The sequence below is a fragment of the Chiloscyllium plagiosum genome, chromosome 13 (assembly GCF_004010195.1).
Source record: "Chiloscyllium plagiosum isolate BGI_BamShark_2017 chromosome 13, ASM401019v2, whole genome shotgun sequence".
Lineage (NCBI taxonomy): Eukaryota > Metazoa > Chordata > Chondrichthyes > Orectolobiformes > Hemiscylliidae > Chiloscyllium > Chiloscyllium plagiosum.
Window position 1 is genome coordinate 80,488,869 of NC_057722.1, and position 25,998 is coordinate 80,514,866.

Sequence of the window (25,998 nt, forward strand, 5' to 3'; positions counted from 1 at the left end):
GGAGAATCGACGTTTCGGGCATGAGCCCTTCTTTAGGAATGAGGAAAGTGTGTCCAGCAGGCTAAGATAAAAGGTAGGGAGGAGGGGCTTGGGGGAGTCCCTCCTCCCTACCTTTTATCTTAGCCTGCTGAACACACTTTCCTCATTCCTAAAGAAGGGCTCATGCCCGAAACGTCGATTCTCCTGCTCCTTGGATGCTGCCTGACCTGCTGTGCTTTTCCAGCACCACTCTAATCTAGACAACATCTACTGCCCTGCCCTCAATCATCTTCGGCATTTCCTTAAAAACTTAATCAAGTTTATGAGACACCCCTTCCGCACAGAGCCATGCGTGATAGGAGGTAATGTATTGGCATGGATTAATGACTGGCTGACATACAGAAAAGAGAGAGAAGGAATGAATGGGTAATTCTTCGTTGGCAGGCTGTGTCTAGTGGGACACCACAAGTTACGTCCTAACTATATCAATGATTTTGAATTTGGGACCAAATGTAATATCTCTCTACTTGTAAATGATATAAACTGAATGGAAATGTGTGCTGTAAGGAAGATGTAAAGCAGTGTCAGGAGGATTTGGACAGGCTTAGTGAATGGGCAAGAACACGGTAGAATGGAATATAATACGGAAAACTGCACTTTGGTTGGAGATACTGATGTACAGGATACGCATTAAATGGCAAGAGATTGGAAAGTGTAGCTGTACAAAGTGACCTGTACCTCCATGTCAATAAGTCATTGAAGGTTAACACATAGATGCAGCAAGCTATTAAGAAGGCTAGTGGAATGTTAACCTTGCGGCAAAAGGATTTGACTACAGAAGTAGTAAAGTCTTGCTTCAATTGTATAGGAATTGGGTTTGTCTGCATCTGTACTACTGTGTGCAGTTTTCTGCCACAGGAAATACATTTTGCTTACAGAAAGAGTGCAACAAAGGGCTCATCAGACTTGTTCCTAGGATGGCGGACTGAGCTATGGAGAGTCAGAAAACTGAACCTGCATTCTCAAGAGTTTCGAAACATGAGGTGACCTCATTGAAATCCACAAAATACGTAAAGGGATAGACAAGATAGGTAAAATGTTTCCACTGATTGGGGAGTGTAGAACTTGGGGCACAACTTAAAAACAAAGGCAGTGTCACTGAGATCTAAGGTGAGGAGAAACTGTATTACTCAGTGGATTGTAAACATGTGGAACTCTCCACCACAAAGGGGAATTGAAGCTCAGACTTTGAGGATGTTTAAGGTTGAGATTGATAGATTCCTGATCACTAGTGGCATACACGATTATGGGGACAGGATGGGTAAAAGACATTAAGATGTCTAATCAGCCATAATCATATTGAATGGCAGAGTGGCTCCTGTTCTTATGTTCCAAACAAAATTTGAGGTTCATAGAATAGTTGAACAATGTCAACTTCGCAGAATAAATTGGCTCTCGGACAGAACACAGTGAGTTGTGATAAATCACTGTTTTTCAGATAGGAGGATAGTTGATAGCCATATTTCCAGACTTGGAGAATGGAATATGTTGTAAAATGTTAAAATTACCAAACTCGGAGGTGGGGCAGACAATGAGGATGATACCAATTGATTGTAAAAGGAAACAGGCTGGCAAAATGAGCAGAAAATTGACAGATGAATAATATAGAACAATGAGAGATGATGCATCTTGACAGAAGATTCAGAGAGAACCAAGACAGACCAAATTACATCATTCTAGAGTGTACGGGAACATAAGGACTTTGAGGTTCATGTAGAATATTATAAAAAACTGGATAGGTTAAAAAAATTTGTTCTGCATTAGGTTACGGTGCAAGGAACACGGAACACAGATTTTAAGGTTTCGGGCAAGAAATGAAGAATATTTTATTTTGATTTAGCAAATTATCAAAACCTGAAAGGTACTGCCTATGAGTATTGTGGAAGTGGTGATGAGTGATTTCAAAAGGAAATTAGATAGACAGTTGAGAAACAAACTTCCAACACTAAAGGGATGGAAGGAAGAATGGGACAGGCTGGATTACTCATTAGGGAGCCTATATGCACAGTCTATGGATAAAATATCCTCCCTCTGTGCCATAACAATGCTGTGACTAGGTGATTCGGAATGGGTTCCTTTAAAAGCAGAGGATAATGCATTGGATTTGATAGCTGCAGCACACAAGGGAAGAATGTCTACTTTTATTCTCTAATTTGTGTTAATTACCTTTGGATTAGAGTTCTGTAATGGATGCACCTACATGTGCCATGGTTAGTTTGCCCAGAGTCCAGTTGAGATTCCAGCTATACAGCTAGCATATTGCACAAACTGTTGCAGACGTACCAAAAAACTCTAATTAGCTGTGTTTTTCAATTTATTACATGATATTCTGAATGGCATGAAGGTAAGGTTGTATTTTTAAGTATCAGTAGATGTAACCATAACAAAGAGGTAAGAAAGAGATACTGTGAAAGGTTGCTGACTTCGGTACCAATAGGTTTGGATAATGACATTTCCCTCTGCTGTCCTGTTACAGGAGAAATAACAATGTTCTAATTGAACTGTTGGGTTGTTACAATGATTTCAATAAAACAGCAGTACTGCATGGTACGCAAAGTATTAGTTCTGTTCATGTTTAACATGCATATTTGTTTTTGTTTCTTTTAATTATCTCTCTCTTTTTAAAAAAATTGTGTTCATGGGATGTGGGCATTGACAGTCAGCATGGGAACAGGCTCTTTGTCCACGGTGACCAGGTTTCCTGAACTGAACTAGCCCTATTTTCCTATGTTTGGCCTATATCCCTCTAAATCTTTCCTATCCATGTACCTTTCCAAATATCTTTCAAATGCTGTAATTGCTGCTGGGCCACTACTTTCTGCCTGTCCCTAGTTAGCCTTGGGAAGGTGGTTGGGCCTAGGACACTGCCCTGAGGAACACCTTCAGAGATGTCCTGGAACTGAAATGACTGAATTCGAACAACCATTTTCCTTTGTGCCCATGTTTTCTTGCCCATGTTTGATCCGATGCCATAAAACTTCATGGGATCGAAAGTCAAAGTTGTGGACTCCCAGGAGAGCTCCCTCCCAACTGCATAGCACTATTCTGCCTGTTCTGCAAAATCTGTCCTGACAGAGAGAGAGGACAGATCAAAGGATGGTGATGGTGTTGTCTGGGATGCATTGTCAGTAAGGTATGATTCCACATGAATGACTTATGTCAGGCTGTGGCCTGAGTAGTCCGAAACAACGCGAGGGTAAGTGGTGGGCCATTTCAGATTGAGATGAGGACAAATACCTTCACTCCAAAGGTGGCGAACCTGCAGAATTTTATCCCACAGAAAGTTGTGGATACCAGGTTACTGATTATTTAGGGGAAAAAAAAGGTGTCAAGGCGTGTAGGGAGAGAATGGCTGTCTGGTGCTAAGATCAGCCGTTATCGTGATAATGGCAGAGTAGGCTTCATGGGCTAAATAGCCTATTCCTGCTTCTAAGTTCTATGCTTCTATAATAAAAAGTACCAATGCCAGATTTATTTCATGCTTTGTGCAATCCTCATTCTTCAAATCAAGACGGGAAGAAATTTTAATTTGGTATTCCTCCGAGTCCAGTAAACAGTGTTTTATTTTGGGTATATAATCAGGATTCCAGAGAGAGTACGAATGTGGAATGACTGGCAGCATTTATTTAGGATCTTCCAATAAGTTTCAAGAGTTATTAATTCATGGAACAAATTGTCACCTAGAGAAAACCTCTGTTGAAATGTTTAATAATTTTTTTAAAAGAGATAAGCAGCTGACCAACCTTTACTGACAGAGGAGTATAAACTTACAATAGGAGATGAAATTGTACATGGGTGTTCTGCACTGAGCCTCTATGGGCTAGATTTAAGTCTTACCATTTACTTTAAAATGGAAATGAGGAGACACCTCTTCAGCCAGAGAGTGATGGGCCTGTGGAATTCATTACCCCGGAACGCAGTCTTCAAGGCAGAGATTGATAAATTCTTGATCTTGCAAGGAATTAAGGGCTATGGGGTGAGTGTGGGTAAATGGCGTTGAAATGTCCAAGAGCCATGACTGAATGGTGGAGTGGACTCGATGGGCAGAATGCTCGTACTTCCACTCCTATGTCTTATGGTCTTACTTACTTCTGATATTCTAGAATCATACGATCCCTGTAGTGTGGAAAGAGAACATTTGGCCCTTTGAGTCTACACTGACCGTCCAAACAGCAATCCATCCAGACCCTATCTCTGAAACTCCAACGTGCAAACTCCAGAGTGTGTGTTACCAGAATCGAACCTGGACCCCTGGCACTGTGGCACGGTGGCACAGTGGTTAGCACTGCTGCCTCACAGCGCCAGAGACCCGGGTTCAATTCCCGACTCAGGCGACTGACTGTGTGGAGTTTGCACGTTCTCCCCGTGTCTGCGTGGGTTTCCTCCGGGTGCTCCGGTTTCTTCCCACAATCCAAAAAATGTGCGGGTCAGGTGAATTGGCCATGCTAAATTGCCCGTAGTGTTAGGTTAAAGGGGTAAATGTAGGGGTATGGGTGGGTTGCGCTTCGGCGGGTCGGTGTGGACTTGTTGGGCCGAAGGGCCTGTTTCCACACTAAGTAATCTAATCTAATACCCTTACTGGCATAAAATTCACTAAAGAGGAGGAAAACAACAACAAACTGCCATTCCTAGATGTCACAGTCGAGCAAAGAGCCAATGGGGAACTTCAAACCAGCATCTACAGAAAAACCACACACATGGACCAAATATTGAACTACAGAAGCAATCATCCCAACACCCACAAACAAAGCTGGATCAGAACATTATTTCAATGAGCCAACACACACTGCAGCACAGAAGAGCGACACAGAGCAGAGGAAAATCACCTATATTGTGTATTTAAAAAGAATGGGTACCCAATAAACATAGTCCGCTGATTTCTCAGCGACAAACCCAAATATGCAGATGAAACACATCCAGAAACCCGAGCCACTCTCCCCTACATCAAAGACATCGCGGAAATGACTGCCAGACTACTCAGACCCTTTGGCATCATGGTAGCCCACAAACCTACCAACACATTAAAACAGCAGCTAATGAACTTGAAAGACCCTATACAGACAATGAGCAAAACTTACGTCATTTACAAAATACCGTACAAGGACTGTAGCAAACACTACACTGGACAAACAGGCAGAAAACTAGCCACCAGGATACATGAACTCCAACTAGCCACAAAAAGACATGACCCTCTCTCACTAGTATCCTCACATACGGATGAGGAAGGGCACCACTTCGACTGGGACAACACTTCCATCCTAGGACAAGCCAAACAAAGACACGCATGAGAATTCCTAGAAGCATGGCATTCCAACCGGAACTCTATCAACAAACATATCAAGTTAGATCCCATCTATCACCCCCTGAGAAAAGGAATAGGAAGTGACTTCACCACAGGAAATAACATCACCAAGCCAAACAAAAAAATAGAAAGCGGGAAGTTTCAGCATTGCTTTGCCCGAGGCCCACTGAAGATGGTACCTAGTAGGGTAATGAAATGTCTGGAAATGAACCTTGCAGCTCAGCGAGCAAACCTACATCCACATCCTAAAATAGTTATGGAAAATTTATCATATAAATCAGCAAATGACCAAAGAAATTATTTTGGTTCCTTTGATATCCAGATCATTTGTCATCTGTATTCAGCTGGCAGGGGTGCAAAAGCAACAAGCCCACCCAAAAGGTAAGGACTATTCTGGATAATCTAACTGCACATTTTGTTTCCTCCCTCTAATTCTTCCCTCAACTTCCAACATGCCAATTTTAGATAAATGTAATCCTAAAGGTTTGTATTCCAGTTTTAAAAATGTACAAAAGACTAGCAGATAAAGAGAAAGAATGTTAACTAATAAATGCTTTTGCATAACAATGATGATCACTTCTGTTATTCCTATTTAAGATTTTTAATTGAGCCTCTGTAAAACCTATTACAGTAATTAAAGTGGGATTATGACAAAGTGGTACCTGTGGAGATGTGCTGAAAGCCAAGGTACTTTTGGTCATCTGTTTTGGATGTCCTAAAGTTAAAGGATTCTAGGTTAGAACCTTTGTGCTTTTGAAGTATTGAAAAAATAATATTTATATTCTAGTCATAACAGGTGCAGGACTCCTAAGAGCACTGCCATTGCACATTTCACGGACCAGGTCAGATTATTTCCTACATGCCAACAGTATTGGAAAGTTAACACTCCACGAACAAAGCTTCCATTATTTGGGGACTCTCATGGAATTGTCCCTGGATAGAATAACATTATTTCAAAGCATGTCCACAGCTGGGCTACTACATGATATCAGATATTGTGCCTCTTAGCTCTCTTTCCTCCTTCCCTTCCAAATGCCAAACTCACCATGCTTCTCCATTCCCAAGGACTTCCTATGCTCTGAAGGACACTATTTTATATTCCCTCTTTCTCCAAAACATCTCCCTATGTACTTCTTGCTATCTTGCATAGTGCTTACAGGGCTAGATCGCCCATGTAATAATACATGTACCTCACATTCCATTTATTTATTTTCAGTATGATACATCAACTTTCATGTTATGCATCCCGATTCGCTTCCCAGAATGATTAACAAAAAGCTCACTGCCTTGTGGCAATGACATAAGGTTCACAATCATTTCATGTTCTACTTATAGATTTTGAGCCAAAATCTGACAGCAGAGGAGCTTAATTTGTGCAACTACGTTGACTATCACAGGGGACTGACGAGCACATTTCAACATTTAACCAGGCCACATGAACAACCAGAGATTTAAATTTACCATCTCTTCTTCTCGTACTTTTCCTGCAGGAAATCTTTGACTTTCTGAGGATCTCTGAAATCTGGATAAATAGATGATCTTTCATCGTACAATCCCAGCCAAATCTGTTTACAGACCTGAATAATAAAATGCAAAAAATGGCATCCTGTTAAACATGCCAAGTGTACTAGTTTTAGGATTTAACTTTGCACTTCATTTACAGCAATTTTGCACATACGTATTCACAGGATGCAGATCTCTAATTTCATGTGACCAATCCAATTAATATTTAAAAGTGCAGATTATGCATTCATTCACAGTGCCTTTTTTAAAAAGTACATAATTTCAACAGTGTCGTAACAGCTATATCAACTTCAATCTCAGTAAAAAGAATCAATGTATAACATTAAGGTGGATAGATGTGAGGGATATAAAGTAATCCAATTAAGGCAGATTCTGTGTACAACTAGTTACACCTCAGAAGCAAGCAAGAATCAAGCAAGGTAGAAGGTTGTCATCCTCCATCCAATTTAGAACAAGGTACCAAATAGACATTAATGCTTTACACCAATTTAAGAAAGTTATAAAGGTTCTATGAACTCTTGGACATATACATCAAATGTACTTTGCTGTTAAAGGTACAGTGAATGTACAATATGTGGACTAGATTTAATATCCAAAAGAACATAGAAACTTAGAAAATAGCAGCAGCAGTAGGCCATTCAGCCCTGTGAGCCTGCTCCACCATTCAATATGATCATGGCTGATCATCCAAATCAAGTGGCCCAATAACTTTATCTAACCCCTTGTAAAAAAAAAATCAATATTATGACCTCATTGTTCACTGCTGTAGAGAACTCCACAGCTTCACCATTCTCCGGCTAAAGAGATTTCTCTTCATTGCCGTCCTAAATGGCCTATCCCTCATCCTTAGACTGTGGCCTCTGATTCTGGACTCCCTGCTCTTTGGGAACATCCTTCCTGCATTTACCTTGTTCAGTCCCATTAGAATTTTATAGATTTCAATAAGGCTCTCCCTCTAAATTTCAGGCCTAATTGATCGACTTCCTCTTCATTTGCAAGTCCTGTCATCACAGGAATCAATCTGGTCAACCTCTGCTGCATTCCCTCCGTAGCCAGAACATCCTTTCTCAGATAAGGAGACCAAATCTGCACATAATACTTCGGGTGTGGTCTCAGCAAGGCCCTGTATAACTGCATTAAGACATCCCTGCCTTTTTCCTCAAATCCTCTCATTACAATGGCCAACATAGCACTTGCCTTGTTCACAGCCTGCTGCACCTGAATGCTTACTTTTAGTGACTGGTGTGCAAGGACATCCAGGTCTCATTGCACCTCCCACTTTCTCAAACGATCACCATTCAGATAATAATCTGCTTTCCTATATTTGCTACCAAAGTAGGTTCACCTCTCACTTATCCACATTTCACCTTACCTGCTATGCATCTGCCCACTCACTCAACTTGTCCAAATCACATTATAATATCTCTGCATCCTCCTCACAATTAATCAGCCCACCCAGCTTTGTATCGTCTGCAAATTCAGAGATATTACATTTCACTCCCGCATCTAAATAACTACCAAGCACTATTACCTGTAGTATCCCACTCAACACTGGCTACCACTTGGAAAAAGACCTGTTTCTTCCTACTCTTTGTTTCCTGACTGCCAATATAGAGTCATAGTCATAGAAATGTACAGCATGGAAACAGACCCTTCGGTCCAACCAGTCCATGCCGACCAGATACCCCAACCCAATCTAGTCCCACCTGCCAGCACACGGCCCATATCCCTCCAAGCCCTTCCTATTCATATACCCATCCAAATGCCTCTTAAATGTTGCAATTGTACCAGCCTTCACCACATCCTCTGGCAGCTCATTCCATACACGTACCACCCTCTGCGTGAAAAAGTTGCCCTTTAGGTCTCTTTTATATCTTTCCCCTCTCACCCTAAACCTATGCCCTCTAGTCTGTTATGATTTGGATTGGTCTGTGGCCTATTAAGAAATGGATTTAATTTTGTGACTCCTGGCAGCCCTACTCAGCAAACGTCTGGTGTGTGGAGCACGTATTTGAGTTCTGTAGCTATCTGGAAATAGACTTCAGATGTTATCTTTATTTATTCATGGGATGTAGGTGTTGCTGGCTAGGCATTTACTGTCCATCTCTAATTGCCTAAGAAGCAGTTAAGAGTCAACCACATCGCTGTGGGTCTGCAGTCATATGTAGGCCAGATCAGGTAAGGGCCAGCAGATTCCTTTCCTAAAGGACTTTAGTGAACCAGATAGTTTTTTTTCCCCAACAATTTGGCAATGTTTCCTTAAACTCTGAATCCAGTAATAATCTGGAATTAAAATACTGCTTTGTACCATGAAAGGATTTGAACCAAAGTCTCCAGAACATTAGCTGGGCCTCTGGATTAATGATCTTACGATAATACCATTAGGCCACTGCACCCCCTATTGATCATTTACTATTTCATGAGTTCCTCTCAGGGACTTCTATGTTCTGCTTTCTAATCAGTATGAGGCGGCGACAGCGTAGTGGTATTATCATTGGACTGTTAATCCAGAGATCCAGGCAATGTTCTGGAAATGTAAGTTTGAATCCTGCCACAGCAGATGGTGAAAGTTGAATTTAATAAAAAATTTGGAATTAAGAATCAAACAATGACTGTGAAGCCACTGCTGATTGTTGGAAAAAATCATCTGATTTACTAATGTTGTTTAGGACAGAAGCTGCCATGCTTTCCTCGTCTAGCCTATATATGACTCCTGATCCACAGCAATGAGGTTGACGCTTAACAGCCTCCGGAATCGGCAATAAATGCTGGCTCAGCCAATCATGCCCTCATCCTGTGAATGAATGAGAAAAAGAAATGAACTGAATCTGTATTGTCCAGCAACACAGCTGACTACTTATTTATGTGTACATTTAAACTCAAAGAAAGGAAATTATTTCATGAATTCAGTGTAAACTTAGAGGAGTACATCAAATTGGTCTTCACTGCGCATGTTTTCCAGAGAACATTTACTGCTCAATAAATGAAACCAGCTTGCTGTGCAGGATTAAACAGTATGTTTTAGTTTTTATGACATCTTGGACTGAAGTCTGGAACTAACAGGGGACAGGGTCATAATATAAGCAATTATCACTTTGACACAGAACCTTTAACATTCATCTATCAGGTTAGGATGGAAATTGTAGATTAGATATTGCCGGTAAGTGAACCAAGAAGCACAGGGATGGAATTCCAGTATATGCAGCCTAGGCAACCAAAAATAAGTAAACGTATAATTATGACTGGGAGGGGTACACAAGAGGCTGGAGTTAGAGGAGTTCAAGTATCTTGGAGGGTGATGGGGATGAACAATGTTACAGAGATAGGGAGAAGTCCAACCATGGGGGGATTTGCAAGGATGGAAGTTTAAAATAGAGGTGTTGCTTAACTAGTAAGTGATACAGGTCCACAATCATTGGGTGATAGGTGAATGGAATTTGGTGCCAGTTAATACACAGCAGAGTTTTGAATGACCTCAAGATTACAGAGGCCAGGCAGGAGTGAATTACAATAATCGAGTCGACAGCTAGTAAAGACATTATTTTGAACTGAACCTGCTGTATTCTGTTGCAGGTAATAGCTACAACAGCTTGTTTTCCCACTTCTTTCAATTCCTTCTGGGTTTACTGGCGACAGCATTCTCACACGCAGGCCTAATATTTTCCATGCCATCTTTTGATCTGGAGGGAAACACTTTAGAGAGGTGTTTGCAAACGTTTATTGGGCAGAGAACACACAGTTTCAAAGAAAATAGTTGGTAGTGGATGCTTTTTTGAGCATGTCTAAAAGGTGAGGATTTGGCAAGGAGATGCAGACTTTACATACAATTGAACCTATAATGTTACCTACCAGATGCAGATCTCAGTACTGTATCAGTCTACACTGCACAGTAGTCTCAACTACTCTCTAGAATAGGAACCCACACATAACATTAAGTCTCGGGAGCTCTCCTCACAAAATAAGGATTGAGTACATATTTGGTTAAGATACATTTAAAACAAAGGAAAATAAATTTGTACTAAGTAAGGGGATGAAAGGTTATCAGAGCAAGATGGCAATGCAGAATTGAGGTTGTAGAAAATGCAGGACAAATCTAACCCAGCCAGTTACTGCCCCATCAGTCTACTCTTGCTCATCAGTGAAATGAGGGAAGGTGTCATCAACAGTGGTATCAAGCAGTACCTGCTCAGCAATAACTTGCTTAGTGACACCAGTTTGGGTTTCACCAGGGCCACTCAGCTGCTGACCTCATTACAGCCTTGGTTCAAACATGGACAAAAGAGCCAAATTCCAGAGGGGAGGGGAGAGTGACATCAAGGCTGCATTTGAAGTTTGGCATCAAAGAGTCTTGACAAAACTGGAATGAGTGGGAATCCGGGGGCAAACCCTCCACTGGTTGGAGTCATACCTAACACATAGTAATATTGTTGGGTTTGTTAAAGGTCAGTCATCTCAGCTCCAGGACATCTCAGCAGGAGTTCCTCAGGGTAGTGTCCTAGGCCCTATCACCTGCAGCTGTCTCATCAATGATCATCCCTCCATCACAATATCAGAAGTTGGTGGGGTGGATGGCCAGGGTCTTTTTCCCAGGGTTGGGGGGGGGGAGGAGGTCCGAGACTGAAGGGGATGTTTGGATGGGTATGTGGGTGGGGGGGGTTTGGAGGGATGTGGGCCAGATGCTGGCAGATGGGAACTGCATTGGGTTGGGATGTCTGGTCGGCATGGATGGGATGGACCGAAGGGTCTTTTTCCACGCTTTACATCTCTATGACTCACATTTCCAGCAATACTTTGCTTCTGTCAGATTTTCTGCAACTTTGTTGTCATATTTGTATGAGCAACTGGTTACACATGTTCACACCACTTAAGATCATCTGTTTCCATCGTCCTAAAATCATCTGACCCCCTTTCCTTGCTTTGTCCATTAATTATTGACATCCCCAACATATTTTTTTAAATCTTGAGTGCATCCCCGGCCAGACTCGCACATTCTATCTTCTGAAGAAGGTTCATAGCAGACTCTAAACATTAACCCTATTTTTATCCAAAGAGATGTTGCCAGACCTGCTCAGTTTCTCCAGCACTTTCTCTGTCTGTTGCAAAGAATCTGACTGAACCTCAGACACTTGTTTGGGAGAGTAATACAGTCCGTAGCTAAGGAATAAAGTTTACGGCATGGTGGCTCAGTTGTTAGCACTGCTGCCTCATAACGCCATGGACTTGGGTTCGATTCCAGACCCAGGCGACTGTCTGTATGGAATTTGCACTTCTCCCTGTGTCCGCGTGGGTTTCCTCCCACAGTCCAAAGATGTGCAGGTCAGGTAAATTGGCTATGCTAAATTGCCCATTGTGTTCAGGGATGTGTAGGTTAGGTGCATTAGTCAGGGGAAACGTAAAGTAATAGGGTAGCGGATTGGGTCTGGGTGGGATACTCTTTTGAGGGGCGGTATGGACTTGTTGGGCCAAATGCTTGTTTCCACACTGGAGGGATTCTTGATTTTTAATTGGAGGAAACTTCCATAAGACCATTTAACATAAGAGTGGAAGTAAGGCCATTCAGCCCATTGAGTGCACTCCGCCATTTAATCATGGCTAATGCGCATTTCAACTCCACTTACCTATACTCTTGCGAGATCAAGAATTAATCAATCTCTGCCTTGAAGACATTTAATGTCCCGGCCTTCACTGCGCTCTGTGGCAATGAATTCCACAGGCCCCCCACTCTCTGGCTGAAGAAATATCTCATTTCCATTCTAAATTGAAACCCTCTAATTCTAAGGCTGTGCCCATGGGTCCTAGTCTCCCGACCTAACGAAAACAAATTCCCAGCATCCATCCTTTCTAAGCCATGCATTATCTTGTAAGTTTCTATTAGATCCCCCCTCAACCTTCTAAATTCTAATGAATACAATCCCAGGATCCTCAGTCGTTCATCGTATGTTAGACCTACCATTCCAGGGATCGTTTGTGTGAATCTCCGCTGGACACGCTCCAGTGCCAGTATGTCCTTCCTGAGGTGTGGGGTCCAAAACTGGACACATTATTCTAACTGGGGCTTAACTAGAGCTTCATAAAGTTTCAGAAGCACATTACTGCTTTTATATTCCAAAATTGAGATAACAATGAGATGACAACAATATGGGATTGATTGTCAACCAAGCTGGGTTCATTACACAGCAATTCAATGGAAGTGGAAGGGTGGGTTCATAAGTTTGGCAATGACATGAAGATTGGTGGAGTTGTGGATAGTGTGGAGGGCTGCTGTAGGTTGCAACGAGACATTGACAGTATGCAGACGCTGGGCTGAGAAGTGACAGATGGTGTTCAACCTGGAAAAGTGTGTGAATGATTCATTTTGGAAGGTTGAATTTGAATGCAGATCACAGGGTTAAAGGCAGGATTCTTGGCAGTGAGGAGTAACAGAGTGATCTTGGGATCCATGTCTCTCAAAGTTGCCACCCAAGCTAATAGGGTTGTTAAGAAGGCGTATAGTGTGTTGACTTTCATTAGCAGGGTGATTGGGTTTAAGAGCCGTGAAGTTAAAGTCCTGGTTAGACCACACTTGAAATATTGTGTTCAGTTCTAGTTACCTCATTATAGGAAGGACGTGAAAACTTTAGAGACAGTGCAAAGGAGATTTACCAGGATGCTGCCTACCAGGACTGGAAGGCATGTCTTATGAAGACATGTGAGGTGCTGCATCATGGAAAAGCAAATCTTAGCAGGACTCATACATTAATGGTAAGGTCCTAGGGAGTGTGCTGAACACAGAGAGCCCTTGGAATGCAGGTTCATAGGTACTTGAAAGTAGAGTCGCAGGGAGATAGGATAGTGATGAAGGCGTTTGATATGCTTTCCTTCATTGGTCAGATATTTAGTACAGCAGTTGGAGGTCATGTTGCGGCTGTACAGGACATTGGTTCAGCCACTGTTGGAATACTGCGTTCAAATCTGGTTTCCTTCCTATTGGAAGGATATTGTGAAACTTGAAAGGGTTCAGAAATGATCTACAAGGATGTTGCCAGGGTTGGAGGATTTGAGCTATAGGGAGAAGTTGAATAGGCTAGCGCTGTTTTCCCTGGAGTGTTGGAGGTTGGGGGTGACTTTATAGAGGTTTATAAAATCATGAGGGGCATGGGTATGATAAATAGACAAAATCATGAGGGGCATGGGTATGTTAAATAGACAATGTCTTTTCCCTGGGGTGGGGGAGTCCAGAACTAGAGGCCATAGGTTTATGGTGAGAGGGGAAAGATATAAAAGAGACCTAAGGGGCAACTTTTTCATGCAGAGGGTGGTACGTGTATGGAATGAGCTGCCAAAGGAAGACTCTAAGAAAGGTTGAGGGAACTATCGCTTTTCTCATAGGAGCGAAGAAGGATGAGAGGTGACTTGATTGAGGTGTACAAGATGATGAGAGGCATAGATAGAGTGGATAGCCAGAGACTTTTTCCCATGGCAGAAATGGCTATCATGAGGGGGCATGATTTTAAGGTGATTGGAGGAAGGTTTAGGGGAGATGTCAGAGGTAGGCTCTTTACACAGGGAGTGGGTGTGTGGAATGCACTGCCAGCAGTGGGAGTAGAGTCGGATACATTAAGGACATTTAAACGACTCTTGGATAGGCTCATGGATGATAGTAAAATCTAGGGTATGTAGGTTAGTTTGACCCTCGAGTGGGATAATTGGCTGGTACAACATCGAGGGCTGAAGGGCCTGTACTGTGCTGTACTGTTCTATGTTCTAATAGTGATGCTTGCCAATAATTACACAATGTTCAGTACCATTTGCGACTCCTCAGATACTGAAACAGTCCATGTCCAAGATCTGAACAATACCAAGGCTTGGGCTGACAAGTGACAAGTAACATTCACACCACACAAATGCCAAGCAATGACCATCACCAATAAGAGACCATTTAACCACTGTCCCTTCGCATTCAATGGTGTTACTCTCACTGAATCTTCCATGCAACATCCAGGGGTTACAATTGACCAGAAACTCAACTGGACTCACCACATAAATACAGTGGCTACAAGAGCAGGTCAGAGGCTGGGAGTACCGCAGCGAGTGACACATCTAACTCCCCAAGCCTGTTCACCATCTACAAGGGACAAGTCAGGAGTGTGATGGAATACTTCGCACTTACCTGGAAATGGTGCAGCCCCAACAACACTGAAGAAGCTTGACACCATCCAGGTCATAGCATCCCACTTGATAGGTACCACATCCACAAGCATCCATTCCCTCCACCACCAACATTCAGTAGCAACAGTGTGTACTATCTACAAGATGCATGGCAGAAAATCACGAAAGATCCTCAGACAACTATTTCCATCTAAAAGACAAAGGCAGCAGATATATGGGAATACCACCACCTTCAAGTTCCTCTCCAAGCCACTCACCATCCTGACTTGGAAATATATCACCGTTCCTTCATTGTTGCTGGGTCAAAATCCTAGACTTCCATTCCTAATGGTATTGTGGGTCAACCACAGCAGATGGACTGCAGCGGTTCAAGAAGGCAGCTCACCACCACTTTCTCAAGGGTAACTAGGGATGAGCAATAAATGGTGGCCTGCTTGCGACACCCACGTCACAAAAAATGAATAAATGAAAAAAAGAATTAGATGGCCACGATCTTTTGGAATGGCAGAACAAACCCGAGGGGATAAATGGTCTGCTCCAAGTTAGTTTGTTCAAAAACACAACTGATTGAGACAAAGTAAAACTCTCCTCATTGACTGGAGAGTCAAAAGCCAGAGGACTGTAATTTAAGGCAATTGAGAAAATGACCATGGCAACATGAAGCAAAAGATTGTCATGTCAAGAATAGTAAGCATCTGGAAAGTGTTGCCTTAAAATGTGATGGAGGCAAATTCAATCAGCTTCAAAGTGAACTAAACAAGGACCCAAAGAGAGAGAATTTGCAGTACTACAGGGTAGAGGCGAGAGTGGGGTGAGCAGAGTTACTCCTTCAGACCTTTTTCTCACAAAAACCCCTTGAAAGAATAAATATTTTGAGTCCTGCCTCCACTTCACTGACCTCACTACTCTTCCTTAATATTTTAACAAAAACTATTTCAAGCATTTCCTTAAAATGATAAATGCATTACATTACATTACAGTGTGGAAACAGGCCCTTCGGCCCAACAAGTCCACACCGACCCGCCGAAGCGCAACCCACCCATACCCCTACATTTACCCCTTACCTAACACTATGGGCAATTTAGCATGGCCAATTCACCTAACTTGCACATCTTTGGACTGTGGGAGGAAACCGGAGCACCCGGAGAAAACCCACTCAGACACGGGGAGAATGTGCAAACTCCACACAATCAGTCACCTGAGGCGGGAATTGAACCCGGGTCTCTGGTGCTGTGAGGCAGTAGTGCTAACCACTGTGCCACCATGCCGCCCATGATGCAATTATAACTAAAGTATTAATAAAACAGAATTAATATTAAAGTGTTATACAAATAAGATGTTATAATGACATAATGACTGGATGAATTAATACTGAAAACAACGGCATTAGAGCAGAGGTGCTTCCATAGCACACAAATGCAGAATATAGTATTGGTTAAGAACTACACTATTGCTTACTTATTGGAAATTCAAAAGTAAATGACATCAGATCCAACACACAAAACTTAACTGAGCTGAAGCTGAGTGGTACAAGGTCGTGAAGCATGAAGTGTTCCTTGACAGGCTATGAAAAAATGATGGAATAATATACTCCAGGAATGAGCAAGGGCCTGTAGAACGTTGTGCATGCTACAATTCATCTTAAAAAAATCCCAAAGAAAAGACAGCCAAATTCCACATTTATATTACACATTTTCTTTTCTGTCCCTTTCAAGTTTTGTGGGCAAGGTTGGTACATGCTGAAAGCCATGTGCATCCCTTTCTAGTTCTGGCAATTTATCAAACTTGAAAATGCTAACTCTGTTCCTCCCTACAAATACGCTGACCTGCTGTTGCCTCATTGCTGGATAAATCCTAAATCAGAACACCAAGTCTTACAATGTGAGATACACACAAGTTGCTGGAGATTTAAACTTCATACGTCGTCACAAGACACCACTCTATTGACCATAAAGGTTCTGGTGATCTGTGGTAACATCCCAGGCAAAAGATTCCGATATCAGGTTTTTATTTGGCAGTGGAGGGGTTGGGAGAATTCCTCTTACTAAGAAGAATTGCTACACAGCAACATTCTTAAAATAACTGACGTTTCACTGGCTTTTAACTGTTCAACTGGCTAATTGCAAACACTGCACTGGTATTTCACTTACAGATAGCTTGAGATTTCTACTTAAATAGACAACTAAGATAGAGTTATAGAGCTGTATAGCATGGAAACAGACCCTTTGATCCAAGTCATCCATGTCAACCAGATATCCTAAATTAATACAGTCCCACTTGCCAGCATTTGGCCCATATCCCTCCAAACCCTTCCTATTCATATATCCATCCAGATGCCTTTTAAATGTAATTGTACCAGCCTCCACCACTTCCCCTGGCAGCTCATTCCATATACCCTCTGCGTGAAAAAGTTGGCCCTTAGGACCCTTTTAAATCTTTCCCCTCTTACCTTAAACCTAAGACCTCTAGTTTTAGACTCCTCCAACCAGGGGAAAGGATATTGGCTTTTCACCCTATCCATGACCCTCATGATTTTATAAACCTCTAAAAGGTCACCATTCAGCCTTCGATACACCGGGAAAAATAGCCCTTGATTAGTTAACCTCTCTCTGCAGTGCAAACCCTCAAACCCTGGCAACATCCTTGTAAATCTTTTCTGAATCCGTTCAAGTTTCACAACATCCTTCCTGTTGGAGGGAGACTAGAATTGCACACACACACTATTCCAAACGTGGCCTAACCAATGTCCTATACAGCCACATGACCTCCCAACTCCTATACTGAATGAACTGACCAATAAGGGCAAGCATACCAATGCCTTCCTCACTATCCTATCTACCCATGATTCCACTTTTAAGTAACTATGAACCTGCACTCCAAGGTCTCTTTGTTCAGCAAAACTCCCCAGGATCTTACCATTAAGTATATAATTCCTGACCTGATTTGCCTTTCCGAAGTTGTATGTGTTACCAATTTATTACTAAGAATCCCTCTCAAAACATGCAAACAACATGTGAGGCACAACTGCAGGAAAGAGATATGGTCAAATTGCAACACTGCACCCAAGTGCTTGCCCTCACTTTTCAACGTTGGCAACTCTTAAAATGTCATTAGTTGTCACGTACAATGATTTTAGCTAGGCAAAGAAAAAGGGTTTAGATGACAGCTAAAAAGCACTAGGATGTTAAAATACCTATTATTCCAGTTAAATTCATCTGAACTTCAATTACAATAATGAGATATATGCTGTAATTAATATTTGATCCTCTCCAAGGCTCAGCAATTTCTAATACAAGGTTTTGAAAATGTTGGCCCTCAACCAGTAATGATTGCATGACCTTAATGGAGAGCCAAACTAAGTACTTGGCAATCATATGTGAGAAAAAAAATGGATTAATAAAAAGAATTATACTTTAAAATGTTCACTTTCTTCCTTCTGTCATAAGTCCCTGTTCTCATTTATACTGCAATACCTGTCATTTCTGCACTATATACACAAATCTTTACTGAAGACAATGCAACGTTTGAACAACTCATTAAGCTCGAACATTCTTGAAAAAAGAAATTTTGTAAAAGCTTTTTATTTTGCACATATCAGGGCATTCGTGAGAATAGCAATTCAAGAGAAAAAGCAACATTGAAACAGCATGAGCAAAGAGCATGATTAGCAAGTAGATTATGATTAGTAGATGCATTTCCGTGGAGAATGCATCTATTAATGCTGATTGACAATTTACAGCCAGGTGTTGTTTAAACTTTAAACAAGGCAATTTGACTCTGATTGGTCAGCTTAAGGTGACAGCCATCTGTTGGACCATTTCTCAGAGCCCAATCATATTTTTGTGGGATCAGCCTGCAGCCTCAAAGTTAATCTTCCAAGCTATGTGATAATAAGCAGAAATGGATTGAACTCAGATGCCACCCTTTATAGATAAACCAAAGAGCTCAAAATAATCCTCAGGAAATAATTGAGTATTTCTGCCAAGTATCAAAAACCGTTTGTGAATCCACATAATTTAATCCAAGAGAATGAAATGAGATGAAAGGTATCAAAATCAATGCTTAGAATCAACATTATCTTATGGTATCTCATGAAGCAAAATAAACCTACCTCATTACCATGTTTTTGAAGAAACTCGATTTCTTGTTGTGTGAATGTGGTCATGGAGATTGACTTGACTCTATGTGGAGGATTCAACCCTCGTCTAGAGATTTAAAAAGACAATTTATATTTCCAGACAAATTGTGTACTTTATAAATCTAGAAATGTTTAAGTAACTTCTATAATAGAATAGAATAGTAATTTATGGTCACTATAGTACTTTCACTTTCCACATTCTAGCCATAAATATATATCATAAATAAATGTGGCCCTAGCACTGATTCCATAGTATCCTGCTACCTATGAGATACCATCCTGAAGCTATCTTCCTTATCACAAATCTCTAACTTCGCTTTGTTAGCCAATCCTCTATCCATGCTAAGATACTACCCCAACATTATGGGCTCTTCTTAATAAGTACCCTAACGTGTGTTACCTTACCAAATGCCTTCTTAAAATCCAAATATATTACATCAACCGCTTTCACTTGTTAATTTACTTGTTATCTGCTCAAAGAATTCTAATAAACTTCCTCTTGATGATTCCATGCTGACTATGTTTGATCATATGCATTGCAAAATGCTCTGTTATTCCTCTCTTTATAACAGACACTTAACATTTTCTCAACATCAGATGATAAGCTAACAGGTCTATAGTTACCTACGGTGTTACATCGGCAGCTTGTCAATCCTCTGGCACCTTTTTGGAAACTAAGGATTCTTGGAAGATTACTTCCAGTGCAGCCACTATCTCTGTAGCTACCTTTTTTTATATGCTGGGACACACCTGTCAGGTCTATGGGACTCACTGGTCTTTAGTCCCACTAGTTTTCTCTTACACATTTTCTCCAGTAATAGTTATTCTAGTTATTTCCTCTTCTCCTTTTGCCATTTGACTCTTTGGTTATTTTAGAATGCTTATAGAATCTTCTATTGTGAAGACCGATGCAAAGTATTCATTTAAATCCTCTGCCATTTGTTGGTTCCCCATTACTTCCCCAGCCTCTAAGAGGCCTATGTTCATTTTAGCTTTTCTCTTCCTTTTCATTTAATTAAAGAAGCTCTAGATATTCATCTTGATATTAATTGCAAGTTTATCCTCAAAGCTTATCATTAACACTTCATTTTTTTTTTGGTTGTCTGAGGGCTGGAAATACTTGATGCAGAGAGAATGTTGTCCCTGGTTGGGAAGTCTCAAACCAGGGGGCAGTCTCTACCAAAGAAAGAATTGTGGTGGCCAAGTAACACAATAAATTCAAGAGAAAGTGATAGATAAATTTTAGATTTTAATAGCATTGAGGGGAATGGGGAGAAAGTGGGAATATGGAATAGAAGCAGAGGATCAGCATGATCCTACAGAATAGCCTACAGACCCTTGTCTCTATGTTTTGTTCTTTTTAAAAACATTACCAATTCTCTGGCTTATCACAAATCTTTGGCACATTATAGGCTTTTTTTAAATTTGTGCCATCTTTAACTCCCCTTGTTAATCCTGATTAGTTTATCTGCTTCCTTGAATCCTTCTTTCTCACTGGGACAGATGTTTACTATCAGCCATTTTATTCAACATCTGTCATTGTTCCTCAAATGTCTTTGCTGTGAATTCCCTTCACAGTACACTCGGGCTAACCTTGCTCTCATTCCTCTGCAATTATATTTAAGTTTAGCACAGTTGTTTCTGAGTTGAGACTGTGGTGCTGGAAAAGCACAGCAGGTCAGGCAGCATCCGACGAGCAGCAAATTTGATGTTTCGGGCATAAGATCTTTATCTGGAATGGTTCCTGCTCTTTGGCTGCTGCCTGACCTGCTGTGCTTTTCCAGCACCACACTCTCGACTCTGATCTCCAGCATCCGCAATCTTCACTTTCTCACAGTTGTTTCTGACCCAAGTTCGACCCCCATGTATGGTCACTGTTTCCTAGGGGAACATTTATGCTGACATCATTTCTTAAAACTTGCCTCATTACACATCACCACATCCAAAATTACCTGATCCTCGTTGGGTCCACAAGTTCTATGAGAAAGTGACCAAGTTGATAGATGAAGGAAGGGCTGTTGATGTCATACATGGACTTTAGTAAAGCATTTGATAAGGTTCCCCATGGTAAACTAATTGAGAAAGTGAAGTCACATGGTGTGCAGGGTGTTCTAGCTCGGTGGATAAAGAACTGGTTGAGCAACAGAAGACAGAGAGTAGTAGTTGAAGGGAGTTTCTCGAAATGGAGAAAGGTGACCAGTGGTGTTCCACAGGGGTCAGTGTTGGGGTCACTGTTGTTTGTGATATACATAAATGATCTGGAAGAGGGCACTGTTGGTATGATCAGCAAGTCTGCATATGACACAAAGATTGGCAGAGTAGCAGAAAGCATAAGTGACTGTCAAAGAATACAGGAGAATATAGATAGACTGGAGAGTTGGGCAGAGAAGTGGCAGATGGAGTTCAATCCAGGCAAATGTGAGGTGATGCATTTAGGAAAGTCTAATTCTAGAGTGAATTATACAATGAACGGAAGAGCCTTGGGAAAAGTTGATGAGCAGAGTGATCTGGGAGTGCAGGTCCATTGTACCCTGAAGGTTGCTGCACAGGTGGATAGAGTGGTCAAGAAGGCAAATGGTATGGTTGCCTTCATCGGACGGGATATTGAGTACAAGAGTTGGCAGGTCATGTTAAAATTCTACAAGACTTTGGTTTGGCCGCATTTGGAATACTGTGTACAGTTCTGGTCGCCACATTAGCAAAAGGATGTAGATCCTTTGGAGAGGGTGCAGAGAAGGTTTACGAAGGTGTTGCCTGGTATGGAAGGTGCTAGCTATGAAGAGAGGTTGAGTAGGTTAGGATTGTTTTCATTAGAAAAAAAGGAGATGGGGGGGGGGGGAAACCTGATTGAGGTTTACAAAATCATGAAGGGTATAGACAGGGTAGATAGAGATAAGTTTTTTCCCAGGGTGAAGGATTCAATAACGAGAGGTCATGCGTTCAAGGTGAGTGGTGAAAGGTTTACTTTACACAGAGGGAATGCGTTGCCAGCAGAGGTGGTAGAGGCAGGCACAGTAGATTCATTTAAGATGCGTCTGGACAGATGCATGAGTAGGTAGGGAACAGAGGGATACTTAGGAATCGGGCGACAGGTTTAGACAGTGGATTTGGATCGGCTCAGGCTTGAAAGGCCGGTGGGCCTGTTCCTGGGCTGTAAATTTTCTTTAAGGAGAGAAAAGAGCTGACGTTTAGAGTCTAACTGACCCTTTGTCCTTTTTAGCTTTGACAAAGGGTCAGTTAGACTCGAAACGTCAGCTCTTTTCTCTCCTTACAGATGCTGCCAGACCTGCTGAGATTTTCCAGCATTTTCTCTTTTGGTTTCAGATTCCAGCATCCGCAGTAATTTGCTTTTATTATGTAAGTATTCTTTTTTCTTTAGAGTATTATTAATGTACTCTAATGGATTTTTCTCTGCCAATCTGACTATTCAAATTTACAAGAAGATTACAGTCACTCGTAATTAATTGACTGCCTTTGTTATACATCCTCATCATCTCCTGATTTAGTCTCTGTACCAGAGTATAACTACTCTTTGGGGGGTTTATAGACTACTACCAGAGAGATCTTTCCCTTTTTATTTCTTACTTGCACACATATGGATTCTACATCTTTTGATCCCAAGATCTCTTTGTGCTATCGTACTAATTCCATCCTGTCCTAACAATGCTCTGTCACCACCTTTTCTTTCTGGCTGTCCTTTCAAAAAAGTCACATACCCCAAATATTTCATTTCCAGCTTTGATCTTTTAACCATATCTCAGTACAGATTATAAAATCATAGCCATTAACCTGTATTTGTGCTATTAACCCAAGTTCAACATGTATTCAAGTAATTTTGCATTTTTACCTTCTTTGCCCTCTGATCCCACTTACTGTTGTCTTTCTATGTTTGTATACTTTGTCCCTTCCTATCTCACACTCTGGGTATCGTTATCCAAATAGCTGCCCTTTAATGTTGCTATATCCTTTTGCTTTGTAAGCCTACATTTTCTCTCTCTTAGATCTCTAATTAGTCTAAAGCCCTTTCATGGACTAATGAAATGTTAGCCTTTATAACTAGAAGGCTGGAATATGAGGAGGATGTTTTTCCACAGTCGTGGAAAGCACTGTTTGGGACTATATTGGGAATTCACTGTACAAGTCAGAGCATTGCACCATTAGACAGAAAACAAGGATCCAACAGAATGTTACCAGAACTCCAATTATGAGGAAAAATTACATGAATTAGACTTGCATGTTTCCTGGGGATGGAAGGTTAAGCGTGATTAAAAGATTTGATGCAGGAAGGATGCTTCTGATAGTGGAGGGCCAGGACCAGGGGCCATAGTTTAAGGATAAGGGGTAAAGCTTTCAGGAATGAAAGAATCTTATGCAAGGTATAGACAGGATAGATCGAGTGAACCCTTAGAACAGTATAAAGGCAGTAGGAGTATACTTAAGAGGGAAATCAGGAGGGCAAAAAGGGGAAATGAGATAGCTTTGGCAAATAGAATTAAGGAGAATTCAAAGGGTTTTTACAAATATATTAAGGACAAAAGGGTAACTAGGGAGAGAATAGGGCTCCTCAAAGATCAGCAAGGCCGCCTTTGTGTGAAGCCGCAGAAAATGGGGGAGATACTAAATGAGTATTTTCCATCAGTATTTACTGTGGAAAAGGATATGGAAGATAGAGACTGTAGGGAAATAGATGGGGACATCTTGCAAAATGTCCAGATTACAGAGGAGGAAGTGCTGGATGTCTTAAAATGGGTAAAGGTGGATAAATCCCCATGACCTGATCAGGTGTACCTGAAAACTCTGTGGGAAGCTAGAGAAATGCTGCTGGCTGCGAATCTTATCAGATCGAAGGATCGGTTGGAGAGACAGTTAGAAGCAAAGAGGAATTTGCAACAGCAACAGTATGTGATGGATGGCAGTTATAGGAAGGGGGAAAAGTCTCAGATACAGTCACATAGACGGGTTAACTCCAGGAAGGGTAAGAGAGGTAGGCAGCTAGGGCAGGAGTCTTTTGTGGATATATCCATTTCAAACAGGTATGTTGTTTTGGAAAATGTAGGATTCTCAGGGGAACGTAGCACAATCTGCCAGGTTTCTAGTATTGAGACTGGCACTAATGCAACGAGGGGTACATCGGGTTCCAAGAGATCGATTGTGCTAGGGGACTCTCAGAAGTACAGACAAGACATTTCTGTGGCCAGCAGTGAAAAAGCAGAATGGTGTGTTGCTTCCCTTGTGCCAGGATCAAGGATGTCTCAGAGAGGGTGCAGAATGTTCTCACGGGGGAGAGGGGCCACCAGGAAGTCATTATCCACATTGGAACCAACGATATAGGAAGGGCAAAGGTTGATATTCTGAAAGGAGACTACAGAGAGTTAGGCAGGAATTTAAATAGGAGGTCCTCAAGAGTAGTAATATCTGGATTACTCCCGGTGTTACGAGCTAGTGAGGACAGGAATAGGAGATTAGAGCAGATGAATGCATGGATGAGGAGCTGGTGTATGGGGGAAAGATTCACATTTTTGGATCATTGGAATCTCTTTTGGGGTAGAAGTGACCTGTACAAGAAGGATGGATTGCACCTAAATTGGAAGGGGACTAATATACTGGCAGGGAGATTTGCTAGACCTGCTCAGGAGGATTTAAATGAGTAAGGTGGGGGTGGGGGGTTGGGACCCAGGGAGATAGTGTGGAAAGAGATCGATCTGAGACTGGTACTGCTGAGAACAGAAGTGAGTCAAACAGTCAGGGCAGGCAGGGACAAGGTAGGACTAATAAATTAAACTGCATTTATTTCAATGCAAGGGGCCTAACAGGGAAGGCAGATGAACTCAGGACATGGTTAGGAACATGGGACTGGGATATCATAGCAATTACGGAAACATGGCTCAGGGATGGGCAGGACTGGCAGCTGAATGTTCTAGGAAACAAATGCTACAGGAAGGACAGAAAGGGAGGCAAGAGAGGAGGGGGGGTGGCATATTTGATAAAGGATAGCATTACAGCTGTGCTGAGGGAGGATATTCCCAGAAATACATCCAGGGAATTTATTTGGATGGAACTGAGAAATAAGAATGGGATGATAACTTTATTGGGATTGTATTATAGACCCCCTAATAGTCAGAGGGAAATTGAGAAACAAACTTATAAGGAGATCTCAGCTATCTGTAAGAAAAATAGGGTGGTTATGATAGGAGATTTCAACTTTTGAAACACAGACTGGGACTGCCATAGTGTTAAAGGTTTAAATGGAGAGGAATTTGTTAAGTGTGTACAAGACAATTTTCTGATTCAGTATGTGGATGTACCTACTAGAGAAGGTGCAAAACTTGACCTACTCTTGGGAAATAAGGCAGGGCAGGTGTCTGAGGTGTCAGTGGAAGAGCACTTTGGGCCAGCGACCATAATTCTATTAGATTTAAAATAATGATGGAAAAGGATAGACCAGATCTAAAAGTTGAAGTTCTAAATTGGAGAAAGGCCACTTTTGACGGTATTAGGCAAGAACGAAGATTGGTGGAGTTGTGGATAGTGAGGAGGGCTCTTGGGGCTGCAAAGGGACTTGGATATGATGCAGAGCTGGGCTGAGGAGTGGCAGATGGAGTTCAACCCTGCCAAGTGTGAGGTTGTCCATTTTGGAAAGACGAATAAGAATGCGGAATACAGGGTTAACGGTAGGGTTCTTAGCAAGGTGGAGGAACAGAGGGATCTTGGGGTCTATGTTCATAGATCTTTGAAAGTTGCCACAGGTGGATAGAGCTTGTAAGAAGGCCTATGGTGTATCAGCGTTCATTAGCAGAGGGATTGAATCCAAGAGTCGTGAAGTGATGTTGCAACTGTACAGGACCTT

General features: G+C 41.7%; 1 protein-coding gene across 8 annotated transcripts in view; it reads right to left on the bottom strand.

The window, feature by feature from the left end:
- agfg1a (ArfGAP with FG repeats 1a) overlaps positions 1-25,998 on the bottom strand; it is a 94,835-nt gene that overhangs the window by 60,061 nt on the left and 8,776 nt on the right. For all 8 annotated transcript variants that reach the window (XM_043702847.1, XM_043702846.1, XM_043702844.1 and 5 more), the window contains 2 exons: positions 19,125-19,218; positions 6,803-6,918 (listed from right to left, as the gene is read on the bottom strand). In XM_043702847.1, the coding sequence (XP_043558782.1) occupies positions 6,803-6,918; positions 19,125-19,218 (210 nt within the window). The remainder of the gene's footprint in view (positions 1-6,802; positions 6,919-19,124; positions 19,219-25,998) is intronic.